The sequence below is a fragment of the Gouania willdenowi genome, chromosome 2 (assembly GCF_900634775.1).
Source record: "Gouania willdenowi chromosome 2, fGouWil2.1, whole genome shotgun sequence".
NCBI classification, from domain to species: Eukaryota; Metazoa; Chordata; class Actinopteri; order Blenniiformes; family Gobiesocidae; genus Gouania; species Gouania willdenowi.
The window spans coordinates 1,336,484-1,352,455 of record NC_041045.1 but is presented as its reverse complement, the minus strand read 5'-3'; the positions used below and the strand labels follow the sequence as shown (position 1 = coordinate 1,352,455).

Below are 15,972 nucleotides of genomic sequence, written 5' to 3'. Positions count from 1 at the left end.
AATGACAATAAAAGGGAGGGGGGGAGGGAGGAGGCCTTCCTTTGCTCGCCCATAAATGACCCTAAAGTCTTAATGCGTTCACGTTTTAATCTAGTGACTCCTAGTGGATCTCTTTGAGGAATCAAAGGGATGGAGATGAAAGCCGTCCACACCCGACAGCCCTCAGCTCATTGGTTACTGGCTATCCTGTAACGGGGATGTTAATCCCTTTTTGTGTCTTTCTTTGGAGCTCCTACAATAGTCCCAATATGTGCCTGAAGTCCCAGTGCCGTCACCAGTTAGATTATAGCCCTGATGTTCAGGATTCATTTCATCTTCTTTATCATCTCAACACGTCTCTAAACTCCAGCAGCTCCAGGCTTTTCATGGAGTGTGTGAACAGAACGAGTGGAATTTAAGATGAGACCTAGAATTACCTTCATCAGCACAAAGAGAGTTTATTTAGGACAATCACTCCACCTTTTAAAGGTCACTTGACATATAATCCCATCCTTATTTTTCAGCTGACATCAAACCAATATTATTTATTAATATCTAATTGGGACGCCCTGAATAAATATGTTGTAATTTAACAGATTTTTGTGATAAATGTGAATTAAAGCTAAGATAATAGTGATAATGTTTTTACTCCAGTGTCATTTATGTACATCTGCTCACACACAGCCAGCCAACTTATTCTTCTTTTCTTTTTCTTATTTCCTTTTATTTCTTTTCTTCTTCTCTTTTTTTCTACTTGTTTTCCTTTAGTTTTTTCTTCTGTTTTTCTTGTTTTTTCCTTTTTTGTTTTTGTTTTCCTATTGTTTGTTTTTCTTCTTTTGTTTTTCTTTTTTCTCCTTTTCTTTTGTTTTTTCTTTTCTTTTTCTATTGTTCTGTTTTTTTCTTGTTTTTTTTTCTTTACGTTTTCTTTTTTTGTATTCTCCTGGCATGTTGTGCCACGCAGCCGTCATCTAACGTGATGAAGACTGGCAGTGTGTAAAACGCATACAACTGCTCTAAGATTATAAAACAAGTAACTTTTACTTGTTAAATCTAGAGAGAACGAGCAAAAAACCAAATTTTGACCAGTTATTTAAATATTAAATGAAAACCAGATCCACTTTAAGTCTTTACTAACGCTCTGAGCTCCTTCAGAAGGTTTGATTCAAGTCTTCCTCACACGTTTCTAGCTCTCAGCTGTTTGCTTGGCTGAGTGGGTGGTGCTGGTGGTGCCAAACGGCTGCAGGGTCTTGGCTCTTGGTTCTTGGTTCTTGGCTCTTGGTTCTTTCGCTGTATGAATCCAAAGCTTTAACACTATTTGCTTTTCTTTCTTCTCAGACTTGAAGAAAACGCTGGCAGTTCTGCTGGACAACATCATGCTGAGGCTGGGAAAGCTGGAGTCCAGGGTGGAGAACATCTACAACGGAACCAGCTCCAACCTGACCAACGGAACCGGCACGGCCACGCCCAGCGCCGCCAACTCAGAGAAGGTGAACGTAGCAGGTAGGACTGAGTTCTGGGCCTTTTTTTATGGATTACCATGGATCCTCCTGTCAGCGCTGATGATGAATAGTTTTAAACATGGACACAGCAGGGAATCAGACACACTACATGTTTGGATTTATTCACATGTTTCAGACGCTCTGCGCTGTGAGGCGTTCAGGGTCTGCAGAGTCTGTGGGGAAAAAAAGACTTTTAGTAATGTAGCGGTGTGAGGATTCACTTTTTTTATTCTTCTGTTTTTATTCTTTTTCTTCTATCTTTTTTTTTAAGCTTTTTTTCTCACCTTTTTCTTTTTTCTTTTCTTTGTTTTTTTTTAAATATTTTTCTTTCGTTATTCTTTTTTACTTTTGTTTTGTCTTTTCTTTGTTTTGTTTTTCTTTTCTTTTCTTTTAGGGCCTGAGCTCCAAAGGCGGGAATTGTTTTCCTTTGTTTTTCTTCTGTTTTTTTTTTTTTTTTTTTTTTGGGTGTGTGAGGGGGATTCCCGAACATCTGAACACGCGTGCTTCTTCCTCTTCTTCTTCACTCTTGGTTCTTTTGTCCATCTGAGGTGCATCTTTCACCCTCAGGGACAGGGTTTGATCTCATCCGGATCCTCTTCTGTTGGCGGTGAATAAAGCGGCCCCTCTGGGTGCACGGGCCACCGTTGTTGGTGGTGGGTGTTGGCACTGTCACCACCTCTTCCAGCGTCTCCAGAGTAATCACACAGATAGAGATCAGGACAGTCAGGGGGTGATATCAAGATGAAGCTGCTCTTTGTTGCAACATGTGGTAGAAAGGCTTTTCATCACCACGTGTGTGTGTGTGTCAACCACCACTGAACCTGTTTGGCAGCGCACTCAGGTTTTCCTCACTGCCTCTCATTCTAGAATGTGAAAATTAAAATTCAGTGTTTTATGAATCTGTGATAACCACATTTATTCATTTATTTATCTGAGTAATATCCACTGTTTTAGTCATCTTAAAGATGTAAATTATTGTTTTAATTAGAAATATAGTGCCTTCAAAGTGACCAAAAAATGGTGGAAAAGGTGGTGAAATGGGATTTTACAGTTGCAAATTGTGAGTAATTGAATTTAAAAATCTAGGGAAAAAAATTAGCTTAAACTCCCTGGGCATTAAAAGTCTTCAATTTGGCAAAAATAAACATGAAATGTGGTGAAAAGAGGTTAAAAGTGGCAATAATGGGTCAACATATGTGACATTAGGTGGAAAAGTGGTGGAAATGGTTTATAAGTGATGAACATGTCTTGAAAGTGGGAAAAAATGTGCAGAAAAGGCGTTGAAGTGTCAGACATGGGAGTAATTTAGCAAAAATGCTTTAAGAGGAGCAAAATATATATAAAATATGGCAAGAAAAAGTGTTTAAAATGGGTTAAATCCATTTGTCAGTGAATCAAACTGTAGAAACAAAGTGTGTGATCTCATTCACTCCCTCAGCTTGTGGATCAATACTAATAAAGTACGCACACACTCACTGCTAATAACCTCCATGCTCAGCACCCTTTGCTCCCTGCACTCCTTATTGTAGCTCAACATTCCTCTAAATGTGATTTTACTCAGCTCAACGTGCTGAACCAACATCACATTTTTTTTGTGGGGCTGGAACCTGTTTGGTGAGCAGTCGTTTAAAGCCACGCTTGTTTTTGTGCCTTTGTTCTACAAACAGTGAGCCCCCCCCACGCTCCCGCTCCTCATGCACACAAACGCTGCTACAAGCATGGGCATGCTCTTTACATATCACTGTGCTACGATGAAACACTCATTGGTTCAGTAATATGATCAAATCAAACGATAAATCAGCGATAAATGACGTGACTCAAACATTTAATAGAAAATAAACATAAACCATGTTGAGTTGTAAACCAGGGGTTCTCAACCTTGGGTTCAGGGAGGTGGTCACCAGATGTCTTCAAGAAACTAAGAATACATTTTTTATGAACAATTTCATCCCGTTTTTTCTTATTTTTACTCCTTTTCTGCACCTACACCAAACTTTCCATATTTTAACCTATTTTCATCACTTTTTCTTGCCATATTTTTGCTCCTTTTAATGTATTTTTACTACATTTCTCCCATTTCTGACACTTCTACATCACATTTCATCACTTATAAACCCTTTCCACCACTTTTACACCTAATGTCATATATGTTGACCCACTATTATCACTTTTAACCTTTTTTCACCATTTTTCATGTTTATTTTGGCCAATTTAATCACATTCATGATTTTTACTGACCATATTTTGCAAGTTTAAACAAAGTTTCCCTACATTTTTAAATGCCATTACCCATAATTTGCAACTTTTAACCAGTTTCTGTGGTTTTTAATGGACATGTTTTGGTTTCAGATTACAAATAAAATAAACTTTAGGACTTTACTCTTATTATATTACGTTTTTTTCTCATAAATGTAAACATTATTGTTGCAGTTGTGTATAGCGCTATGATATGGTTAATTAAGGCTGTGAATTAGGGCTGGGCTGAAGATGTGGAGATGATGTCGTCTTTATGGAAATAACTTCTTTTCAAAGTTTATTTTATGCTAACACAATAGCTTTAAGAGTCACTCACTCACTCACTCACTCACACGTGCTGTCCCTAAGAGAGACACACCCTTCATTGTTTCTAGTAAGACTAAAGTTGAAAGGTCTTGTTTTCATTGTTTGCATGAGTGAGTTTACCTTATGCACATTCTTTCTATTCATTCTACTGTAAATGCTCACACCTCATTCCACGACATTTAAAAAAAAATGTCCGCCGCACATCAATTCAAACTACAAATTACAGTGGGACAATTGATTAATCACGGAACAGTTGGTAAAAAATTCTGAATTTGTTTTACATCAGAAAATTATGATTTTTCTCTCTAAATTCAGCGTTTGATGCGTTGATTTTTGATGAGCTGTGTCGAATTACCCTCTTCATTTACAGTTTGTGTTTTGGACGTCTGATCCTGATTATCATCATTTAATCTCATCAGTTGTCTTTTAGTTGTCATTTCATGCGTTTTATTATATTCTGTATAATCATTGTTTGTGTATTGTTTATTTTGTGTACCTTTCTGACATTTTGTGTGGATTTTTTCTGTCAGTTTGTGTGTTTTTGTTGGTATTTTGCAGCGTCTTTCTTTCATTGTGTGTTTTTTCCTTTCATTTTGTTCCTATTTTCGTGTAATTTATAATTGTGAGTTAAACTGAGCGTTTGGACAGAACGATGGTTGCTAAATGCTAACGCTAATGTGTCTGATCTGGTGCATGTCTGACCTTGCAGCTCCAGCTCTGCTGCTCTCCTCTTACTGATTTCAGCCTCTGCTGCTGTGCAGAAATCCAATCTGAGCTCAATCCTCCCTCCTCATCATGCTTTGCTGCAGCTTCTCTAATAACAAACCGCGGGAATATTTCTCATAGTGTGTATTTGGTGACGCAGCAGCTTCCCAGTGCAGCCAGTTTCACTGATGCAGCAGAGGAAAGGAACAGGAAAAGAGCTTCACATGCTCCAAACTGCTCCAAACACGTGCACCCCACCCCCTCCCTCCCCCACACCCTCCCACCTACCCACCCCTCAGCAGCAACACAGGGAAGCCCCTTGTGGCGTGTGTATGTTGCACTGATGTGGGCACGCCGTAGACCTTTCCAGTGGGAGACTGGTTTCCACTTACATCTGAGCACTGAGGATGTTTTGTCTCTGACAGTTTCATTCTGTTTTCATTCCCCCGCTCCTCTTCTCTGGTTTTTCCCACGACGCAGACGTCTGCAGCTGCAGCGCTGTAAAAACTCTTTCTTCCTCTTCGTCAGAGAACAAACAGGCGTAGATGTGTGCAGCCATTTTTAGGCGTGCACTTTAGGCTTCAATATTGACGTTTGCTTGAAGAATAAAACCACTTTCCCACGTGTCTAAAATATTGTAGACGATGGTTTTATTATATGATCTGCATCAGGAAAGTTGGGCTTGAATTAATGAATGCTTGTACGCAGACATGGAGCAGCGAGGAGGAGCAGGTTTTTAACACGTTTAGTGGCAGAAAGTGTCAGTGAAGTCGTTCGAGAAAGGCTTATTTTAGTTAATATGGAGCAGTTTAGCAGACTACAGGTGAAGAAAACGAGGAATATCAACATTATTGTGCTCTGGTTTGCACCTCCACATATACATTACATATAAAGTATGGAAGGCGCTTACATGTGACCAACTTTTTATTTATTTTAATGACATTTTGTAGAAAGATTGGAGAAAAATTGCAGGATTTTTGGGGAAAATTTAGTTTCTTTCAACAATTTCAGTTTAAAAATACCTGCCGCCATGTGATATAAGCATGGGAAAATCTGGGATTGCTGCAAATATTGTGGAGTTACATTGCATTTGTGTGTTTGTCGGGATTGAGGTATTTACAATAATGAATTAATTGGTAATTGGGATTTTAAAACCACAGAAATGAGTTAAAAGTTATAAAGTAGAGTGGCCAAAAAAAACGACAGAAAAATTGGTAAAAAGTATTCAGAATGTCAATATTGGCCTAAAAGTTGCAGAAATGGGGGGTTAGGGTAATGCAATTTAAAAAGTAGGAACAATTAGTTTAAACTGGGCATGACAAATGTGGTTAATTTGGCAAAAATCAGCATGAAATATGGTGAAAAGTGGTTAAAAGTAACAATAATGGGTTAATATATGTGCCATTAGGTGGAAAGTGGTGGAAAGGATCTGAAAGAGGAAAACATGTGCAGAAAAGGCATTGGAATTTTTGTTGAAGTGTCCAAAATGGGAGTAATGTAGCAAAAATGCATTAAAAGGAGCAAAAATATGTCAATTTTGACACACGTGTGTGAAACCGTCGACGTGTTTGTGGTGTAGTTTCATAATTGGGACCTCACGGCACTTACTGGCGCTCTATTGATTGGATTACGTTAACGAGGCCTGGGTTTGGCGTGTTCTGCAGATCCAGCTTGAGAATGAAATCAGTCAGAGACACAGAGTGAGGGATGGAAAATAGATTTAATCTAAAACAAAGGAAAAAAGAGAAAGTCCACGAGGAGGAGAACAACATCCACCAGATGTTCTAAATTCAATTGTGCAGCAGAGTCAAATGTCAGATTAGTTGGATGGCGAGGTGGAAAATAGCCGTGTGTGTGTGTGTGTGTGTAGATGAATTCAAAGTTAATCAGATAAAGAACTCTAAAGCCTTCCAGATGACCCCCACCATACGTGAGCTGGCTAATAGTGACCTCACCCACGTTTTCTGGAGTAATCTGATTCCTCATCTGCTACTGGGAAACCATTAAACCAGTAGAACCAATGATTGGTCTCGACCAGCAGCTGGTGTGAAGCATATCTGCTGCTGGATCTGTTGGTTTCCTTTTTATCTTCTTGTTGTGACTGAGCCGATCAGATCATTTCCTGCTTTGTTCTCTCGACTCGTGTGGTATTTTTGGTGTTTTCTCACTCATCCGTGGACTTTACGTGAAGCAGTGTTCTCATTTTTGTGAGAAACCGGAAACCAGACATCTGCGCGGTTTTTGTAAATAATACGGAATCGTTTCCGCGTGAAGGAAGTTCCGTCCTCCTGTGTTCAGTTATGATGGTAAAGCTATATTTAGCTCCTGCTTTGGCAGCAGATGCAGCATTGATCAGGCTTGATTATAGCGATAAGAAGATTTCTCTCAAAAAATATTCACAAATATAGCCACAATTTTCACATGTATTTTTCAGATTTTTCACATACATATTTTGTGTTTATTTCTGAAAAATGTGTGAAAATCTGAACAAAAAACACATTTTTAAAAAAAAACTAATCTAAAAAAAGCGTGAAAATCTAAAATCATGTGAAAATCTGGCAAAAAAAGTAAAATTATTTAAAAAAAACACACATGGAAATCTAAAATCACGTGAAAATCTGACAAAAAAAGTAAAATTATTTTTAAAAAAAACACATGAAAATCTAAAATCACGTGAAAATCTGACAAAAAACATGTAAAGATATTTAAAAAACACCTGAAAATCTAAAATCACGTGAAAATCTGACAAAAAACGTAAAATTATTCAAATAAACACGTGAAAATCTAAAATCACATGAAAATCCAACAAAAAACGTAAAATTATTTTAAAAAAAACACATGAAAATCCAAAATCACGTGAAAATCTGACAAAAAACATGTAAAATTATTTTAAAAAACAGGTGAAAATCTAAAATAACATGGTTTCATTTATTCAGACAACCTGGCAGTTGATGGTGGAAACATGTCTCGGAGGTCAAAGTGAATTTCCTGAATAAATGAAATATATTGTAACATATTTTTCAAAAAGAAAACGTAATGGAATTAGGGTTTCTATTTCCTCTGATCAAATAGGAATAAACACTGGGAACCACAGCTCAGTGTTTTTAACGTTGCTACCACAGGTCTGAGGAAGTGTTTGAAGAACGCATCACCATCATAAACTCTACGTGTTTTTCATCTTCTCGTTTCACACAGTTTACTATCGCCTCGACCCACGCAGATGATGTGCGAAATGACCAGACATGAGTCACCTGTGCAATATGGGGATTAGTCTCAAAAATATTCACAAATATATCCACAATTTTCACATGTATTTTCCAGATTTTGCCTTTTTTTGTAGATTTTACTGATTTTGCACGTTGTTGTTTTTTTTTTTTTTTAAAAAAAAAAATATTTTCACATGTTTTTTTTAGTTGCACATTTTTTTTTTTTTTTTTCACATATTCACATGTTTTTCAAATTTTTAGATTTCCACCAGTTTCAGATTTTCACAGGTTTTTTTTTTTTTTTTTGATTTTCGTGTTTTTTTGATATACATTTTTTTTTTTTTTGTTTTTTTAAAAAAGATTTTCACATGTTTTTCACATTTTTAACGTGTTTTTTTTAAATAAATGAATCCTTAACATAAAATAGAAACCCTGACCTTGTTCTTCTCATCATAATAAGGAAATGGACTTTGTTTCTTTCTTTCCCATCATGAGTTGTTCTAAAGAACAAGAACTGCTCATTAACTCTTTATAACTTCTCTGTTTTCATGTCACAGTGTAGATTGTGAGCGGCTCCTCTCTGAAACAACCATAGCTTATTTCCCTTTGTCTCATCAATGACTGACGATGTTAAACATGCTGTTGTCTGAACCACTCCTCTGCATGTTTTCTTAGTAACTGACAGGAAGAACAAACCTTTCTCCCTGAATGTGCATCATTCATATTATTTATATATCTGTGGTAGCAAAGGTCAGTGGCCGTGACTTCTCTGAGCGCTGATATCTGGAAACGATTATTATATGAACGGGAGGATTTGCTTGTTAATCCTTTAGCTAACGGCGGGATTAGCTTAGCCGCTAAATGCACGAGGAGAGAAAGGCTTTTAGTGCAGTAGTTCTCAAGCTTTGGGTTGCCAGATGCCTTCAAGAATCTAAGAATAGTTTTTGAACAATTTCAGCCCATTTTTGCTTCTTTTTACCATTTTTCTGCAACTACACCAAACTTTTCATCTTTTAACCTATTTTTATCACTTTTTCTTGCCATATTTTTTGCTGCTTTTAATGCATTTTTGCTACGTTACTCCCAATTCTAACACTTCTACATCACATTTCAATGTCTTTTCTGCACTTTTTCCCCCACATTCATAACATTTTCCGCACTTATAAACCCTTTCCACCCATTATTGTCCTTTTTTACTTATTTTCACCATATTTAATGCTTATTTTCTTGCAGATTTAACCACATTTACCTTTTGTCATGTCCATTATTTTCCAGTTTAAACTATTTGTTCCAATATTGACACTTTGAACCCTTTTTACCACTTTTTCTGTCTGCTTTTGGCCACTCTAATTTGCAACTTTAATCCAATTTTAACCATTTACCAGCAGAACTCACTAATACACAAATTGAACAATAAATGACTGCTGACTTTCATCGTTTCAACCGTGAAACACGCTCCTCCTGACAATAAAATAACTAGTTCAATGGAATGATTGTGATTCATTCTTCCTTTCGACTGTGATTGTGCAGCGGTATCATAGTTCTAAAACGCGTTTAGTAAATATGTGCCTAAAGATAACCAATGTACAGTCACCAGTGCTTATCAAGTTCTAATCATTCAGTCAGTGCAAAGGAATGAGATGCTTCCACCAAGAAAGATTAACAAGCCACAATGACGTCCATTGTCTTTGCTGTACGTGTGGCCAAAGACGCCGTTAAACAGGTTCACTATTATTTGGGCCATAGTATATGGTCATTTTAAAGATGGGAATCATTGTTTTAATTTAAAAGTGACCGAGAAGGTGGTGAAATGGGATTTAAAAACCACAGAAATTGGTTAAAAGTTGCTAATTGTGGGTAATGGAATTTTAAAATGTAGTTATAAAATTAGAAAACTAGCAAAATGTGGGCATTTAGTATCGTGAATGTGATTACATGGGCAAAAATAAGCATGAAATATGGTGAAAAGCTGTTAAAAGTGACATTAATTGGTCAAAAAATGTGACATTAGTTGGAAAAGTGGTGGGAAAGTATTGAAAATGGAAAATGTGTAGAAAAGGCAAATTTGATGTGTCAGAAATGGGAGTAATGTTGCAAAATAGCATTAAAAGGAGCAAAAATATGGTAAGAAAACGTTTGCAAGTTTGGTATTGTTAAGAAAATATTCTAAGTTTATTTCTCGTGACCGCAAATTGGGTCCTCACCCCAAGGTTGAGAACCCCTGGGTTAATCTACAAACTCATAATACAGTATTTAAAAAAAAAAAAAAAATGCAAAATTACTTAGTTTGTGTTAGATTTGTCCAAAAAAATAGCCTTATTATTTTGAAATGAATTGAGAAGTGTTTATAATGTGCTTCTGCTCTTCACTCGCTGACCTTTTGTGTTTCGTTTCCCGCCCTCAGACCTTCTGAACGGTGCCCAGGAGAAGTGTGAGCTGCCCCCTCTGGAGGGGTTCCCTCACTGTGAGGGCAAACTGACGGTGAGTGACGACGTTATCGCTGCTCACACAGCCTGAGAAAGGGGAAGTGGGATTAACAGGAAGTGTGTGTGTGTGTGTTATCAGAGTACAAACGGACACAAACAAGCAGTTTAAAGATGAATTCCAATTGTTTCAGAGTTTCACACCACAGTACAACAAGACAGGATATTTAATCCTTACACTTTATATAAATATGTAATGTGTAAGAATGAAATATCCTGTATTTTCTGTTAGAAAACGACATTTCTTTGGTTCCTGTAGTTTGTTGTAGGCTGAGTGAGAAATGTTATGGAGCTCTTTTTTATTGACACAATAAACACACACTAGTCATTTCATTGTGAAGGAAACAAAGAGGTGAAGACACAACTGTGTGTGTATGTGGACACAGGCAAATACGTTAATCCTGCCTTTTATTTTGAAATTTCCTGTTTCCCTGCTCTCTTTCTTCTTCTTCTATTTATGATTTATATATATGTGAGAATATATTTAATTTATTTGATATCATTTTTTACTTCGTAATATTTTTGTTAAATATTTTTTATATTAATGTGTTCATTAAATATTTATTTATTTTTTAAATATATTTATTAAATATTATTTTATACATTTTAATATTTTTAATTTATTTATTAAATATTTTATAATTATTTTTCTTTTTTCCTCTAATATTTTAAATAATTTATGAAATATTGTTTACATTTTAATATTTTAAATTAATTAATTACATATTTTTATAATTCTCCTTTTTTTTACTGTCATTCTTCTTCTTGTTCCTCTGTGTGTGTGTGTGTGTGTTGCCAACAACTCTTGACAGGAAGTGCATTAAACTGTTGCCGGCCAATTAGAGCTGTTTTTTTATATTGTGTGTGTGTGTGTGTGTGTGTGTGTGTGTGTGTGTGTGTGTGTGTGTGTGTGTGTGTGTGTGTGTGTGTGTGTGTGTGTGTGTGTGTGTGTGTGTGTGTGTGTGTGTGTGTGTGTGTGTGTGTGTGTGTGTGTGTGTGTGTGTGTGTGTGTGTGTGTGTGTGTGTGTGTGTGTGTGTGTGTGTGTGGCAAACATGTAAATCTCCTCTTGTTCCATTAATATTTTAAATATATTGACATAATTCTTCCTCAGTGGATGAAGGAGATGTGGCGCTCTGACTCGTGCTACAGCAGCTATGGAGTGGATGGATCCACCTGTTCCTTCTTCATCTACCTCAGTGAGGTGAGTCATGGTCAGATAAATAAAAGAGTGAAGGCTCTCCATCTGTAATGACAGCAGACGAACGCGTGTGGGAGGAAATCTGTTCATTCTGGACGTGCACTAACACGTGCACTCACGGCACCACTTCATAGTCGACAATCTGTTAAACTGAGGGATTTAACTGCGTTTGTATCACAGATATTAGATTTATTATGACTTTTATTTCATCTTGAAGTGAATTTTAAGATATTTGAAGCTCTTTTCTTAATGTTAACATAAAAAATGTGCTTTTAGTCCTGACATTAAAGCCTTTAAATCAATGGGAACTTAAAAATAAACTCTTATTCTTGAGTCAAATTGTACATTTTATTTTCCCTGCTCCTGTTTTTTTACTTACTCGCTTCAAAGTCGTGTTGCCAGGTATGAAATTTTGAAATGATTTCAGTGTTTTAGAGACAAAGTGGGATCAGCTCCGTTATGAATATTGCAGAATGAGCTGAAAGCCTGCTTCTCTGGGGTGAAAATAGCAGCAAATGGACAAAAGTGAAAGCTATCAGGCGTGTTTGTGCGTCCTCGGCCTTGCTCCATTTCACCGTTACCATGGTGACGGGCATTCAGCGAAGGCCGTCCCCGAATCCATCTTTTTTTACTCGGTGCTCACCCTGTCGTTGTTTATAATTCATGCTCGTGGACCGGCTGCGTTAACCCTGGATGGAGGGAGCAGGAGGTCAGGGTCCAACTGGAGGAGGAGGAGGAGTTACCTGTTCTCCCTCTGAGGCTGTATTTAGTTAGCTTAGCTCAGCAGAAACTCCTCGTGAGGAGGGAGTGTTTGACGCCATTGATTGAAGAAAAAAATATTCACAAATACATTTGCAATTTTCACACGTGTTTTTTTTAGATTTTCAGGTGTTTTCAGTTTTTCTCATTTTTCAGCAGTCGGCTCTAGTTTCATATCGTCATTTTCTTTTTTTTTTAACACTTTTCGTGGCCGGAAATATTAATTTGTTTTTTTTTTAGTGGAGGAATTTAATTAGTTTTTTAAATTTTTATTACGATTTTGGAGTCTTTTTTTTTTTTGTTGTTCTTTTGAAGCCTTAAATGTATTTTTTCTGACAGTTTTCCTTCTTTTTGTTGGTTTTTTTGCGTCATCTTGCCACTAATTTTAGTTCAGGGGCCAAATACAGAGTACTTTAATCAAAAGGGGGCGAAGAAAAGTGTCACTTATTAATGTGTGCTCCCATGGATAAATAAATAAATGTTTCTAAAGCACAGACAAGTGACAAGAGTTTAATCTCTGCAAGATCTTCACTTCAAATTCCTTGATTTTGTGATCAAGAGCAACTGTGAGCCTTTGCAAATATTGTTGATTTTTATTGAATTTGTGTCAGTGATTGTCAGTCAGTCCAGGTACACAATGACTCCAGGATAAACTGAATCCTGAATAACTGACGGTGAGTAATTAAAGCTGCCTTTCTTCCCCAGGTGGAGAACTGGTGTCCTCGTCTGCCCTGGAGGACGAAGCACCTGAACGAGGAGATGGACCGAAGAGGACAGGTGGGACGCACCAGAAGCTCTCAGGGCCATATTATTATATCAATATATTTGAAATATTAAAATGTAGAAAATAAATATATTATTATTTAATTCCATGCGATTTTGAAACACTGAGGTGATGTGGTGAGGGTGCATTACTAATTCTAAAACTTAAAAAATGTATCAATCATCTAAAATCCATTAAACACTTTGTATTTTTGTGAATGTTGATTTTTTTTTTTTTTTTTTTTTTTTTTTTAAGTTGAAAACTCAATCACTTGATGATTGATATTCATTTATTATGAATGTCGTATTGATGATAAAGTGTGCGCCCGCAGGCCGAGATCCGCACCAGCTTTGACGAGCTGTACCGATCCATGTCTCAGCGGGAGGAGTTCAGATGGATGATGCTGAGGATCAAACGCATGGCCGAGCCGTGGGTCGACGCCATCCGCTCGCTGGCGGCCAAACAGAACCTGGCCAAGAGGAGGAGGAAGAAGGTACGAGCGACAACGAACCGTTCACGTCAGAGCACACTCGGGTGTTTAAGTCGGAGCTTTTGTTCGTTTGAAACAAAGGATTCAGACTTCTATGTGCATTATGGGAATCTTCTTTTGAGGTTGTTAAATTCCATGAAGCATGTCGTCCAGATATAGGAAACTAATTTTTTGCCACCCCCAAAGTTAATGAGCACAGATTCCTCCAAAAACACACAAAATGTCATAAAGAAATACCAAAAAAGCAAAAAAAAAAACACACAAAAATGACTCCAACATACTAAATTACCGTACATGAAAAATGCACAAAAAGGACAACGACAAAAAACACAAGATCGCGATAAATTAATTAATGAAAAATATACAAAACGACTACAAAAACACACAAAATAACTCATAACACACCAAACAACAAAACTATACAGAATGACAAAACTATGCAAAATGACAACAAAAACACATAAAACAACACTAAAAACACAAAAAAATACATTAAAAGGCAGACAAATGTACAAAATGGACAGAACAGCTCACAAAACAAGAAATGAGAGAAAAACACAACAATTCATTAAACAAGAAGAAAAATACACAAAAATGACAGAAAATCAAACAAAACAATAAATTAAACAACAACAAAAATGACAGGAAAAACAACAAATATGCACAAAACAACAAAAAAATACATTAATCAACAACAAAAAATACACATAAATGTACCACACACAAAGCAACAACAATACATTAAATGATTAAGAAGAAAAATACACAAAATTGACAAAAACACAACAACAAATATGCCCAAAACATGAGAAAAAACAACAACAAAGACACTCCAACCATTGTTGTTTCCTGTATTAATGCTCTGATTGATCTTCATTCTAAACCATGACATGAGTGTTGTGATAATTTGACCCTCAGGGAAAAATCATATTTTTGTGATGAAAGTTGCTCATCTCTGCTCTCGTCTCTCCTTTTCCATCAGATTCTGGTCCACCTGGGTCTCCTGACCAAAGAGTCTGGTTTTAAAATAGCTGAGAACGCGTTCAGCGGGGGCCCGCTGGGCGAGCTGGTCCAGTGGAGCGACCTGATAACCACGCTGTACCTGCTGGGCCACGACGTGCGTATCTCAGCCTCCCTGGCTGAGCTCAAAGAGTGAGTACCGAACAGGCTGCGTTGCAATGCATGGTGGGATGTGGAGTTTCAAAGGGTTCCTCTGCACAGGATCATGCGTAAGGTGATGGGGAACAAGTCCAGCTGCCCCACTCAGGGCGACAAGGTGGTGGAGCTGATCTACATCGACATCGTGGGTCTCACGCAGTTTAAGAAGACTCTGGGACCATCATGGGTCCACTACCAGTAAGTGTTCTCCCATTTTACAAAATGTCCGGGTTTCCCTGGGACCTTGAACTCTTGCTCTAGCGGAAAAATTCCAGCAGTTTCTGAGAGCTAAGGAGTTGCTCTTTACAGCCAACGTGGTTCATTTACTCACACGTGATGGAATCATTAAAGATGCCACTTTTTTTGACAAAAATTGTCCCAAACGAGGAAAAGAAAGAGAGATTAAAAGATTTAATTGAAAAGGAAAACTGTGGATGATGAAACGTCCATGGATTGAGGTTCAGAGAAAGATTTGACAACAAAGGAGGAAACTTAGTCTATGGTTCCCAAAAACACGTGAAAATCTAAAAGAAACACATGCAAATCGACTGTCGACTACCAGTCTTTCTCAGAGGCATCTGCTGATCACTTTGATGTGTCCAATGCGTGGACAGGACTTCTATTGCTCAATAAAATACTACATATTTCTTGTAATGTACTGAAACACTTCTGACAATAGGAGACTTTCTATTTTACGACTGATGAACCCCTACCAACGTGTCGTGTGTCGTTTATTCAGCGTACAGTAATCACATAGTTACCATGGCTGCCAAATGTGTTTCAGAGGCTCCTCTAGGGAACGCTCTGGGACAATACGTCTATTTTCTGCTCGTGTATTACCGCAATTTCCTCCTGAGGAGTATCTGTGGACAGGGAAAGAGGGGGACAATGAGCTAGCGGCTGCTAATGGTCCCACAGGTTCCACCCAGCTGTCACCACGTTGTGTTTGAGTGAGACGACGCATCCGACTGCATCCAACAGCTTTGTAGCTCAGAGGAAATGCCCATTTCTCCTCATTGTGTTCATGTATCGCACTTTCACACGGTAACTAAGTGATGTTTAAAGAATATCTTATAAATATGTTGTTGTAAAAATATTTAATAAATATATTTAAAATACAAAAATGTAAAAAAAAATGTATTTGATAAATATATTTAAAATAATAAAAT

The 15,972-nt window shown here is 37.2% G+C and overlaps 2 protein-coding genes across 2 annotated transcripts in view; one reads left to right on the top strand and one right to left on the bottom strand.

The window, feature by feature from the left end:
* The window catches only part of mrps9 (mitochondrial ribosomal protein S9), a 465,929-nt gene that overhangs the window by 51,735 nt on the left and 398,222 nt on the right, over positions 1 to 15,972 (bottom strand). The gene's annotated exons all lie outside the window — the stretch shown is intronic.
* Positions 1 to 15,972, top strand: part of mgat5 (alpha-1,6-mannosylglycoprotein 6-beta-N-acetylglucosaminyltransferase) — a 35,451-nt gene that overhangs the window by 8,852 nt on the left and 10,627 nt on the right. The window contains exons 3-9 of the mRNA XM_028462903.1: positions 1,315 to 1,479; positions 10,356 to 10,432; positions 11,547 to 11,636; positions 13,098 to 13,169; positions 13,487 to 13,648; positions 14,628 to 14,797; positions 14,867 to 15,001. Of these exons, the coding sequence (XP_028318704.1) occupies positions 1,315 to 1,479; positions 10,356 to 10,432; positions 11,547 to 11,636; positions 13,098 to 13,169; positions 13,487 to 13,648; positions 14,628 to 14,797; positions 14,867 to 15,001 (871 nt within the window). The remainder of the gene's footprint in view (positions 1 to 1,314; positions 1,480 to 10,355; positions 10,433 to 11,546; positions 11,637 to 13,097; positions 13,170 to 13,486; positions 13,649 to 14,627; positions 14,798 to 14,866; positions 15,002 to 15,972) is intronic.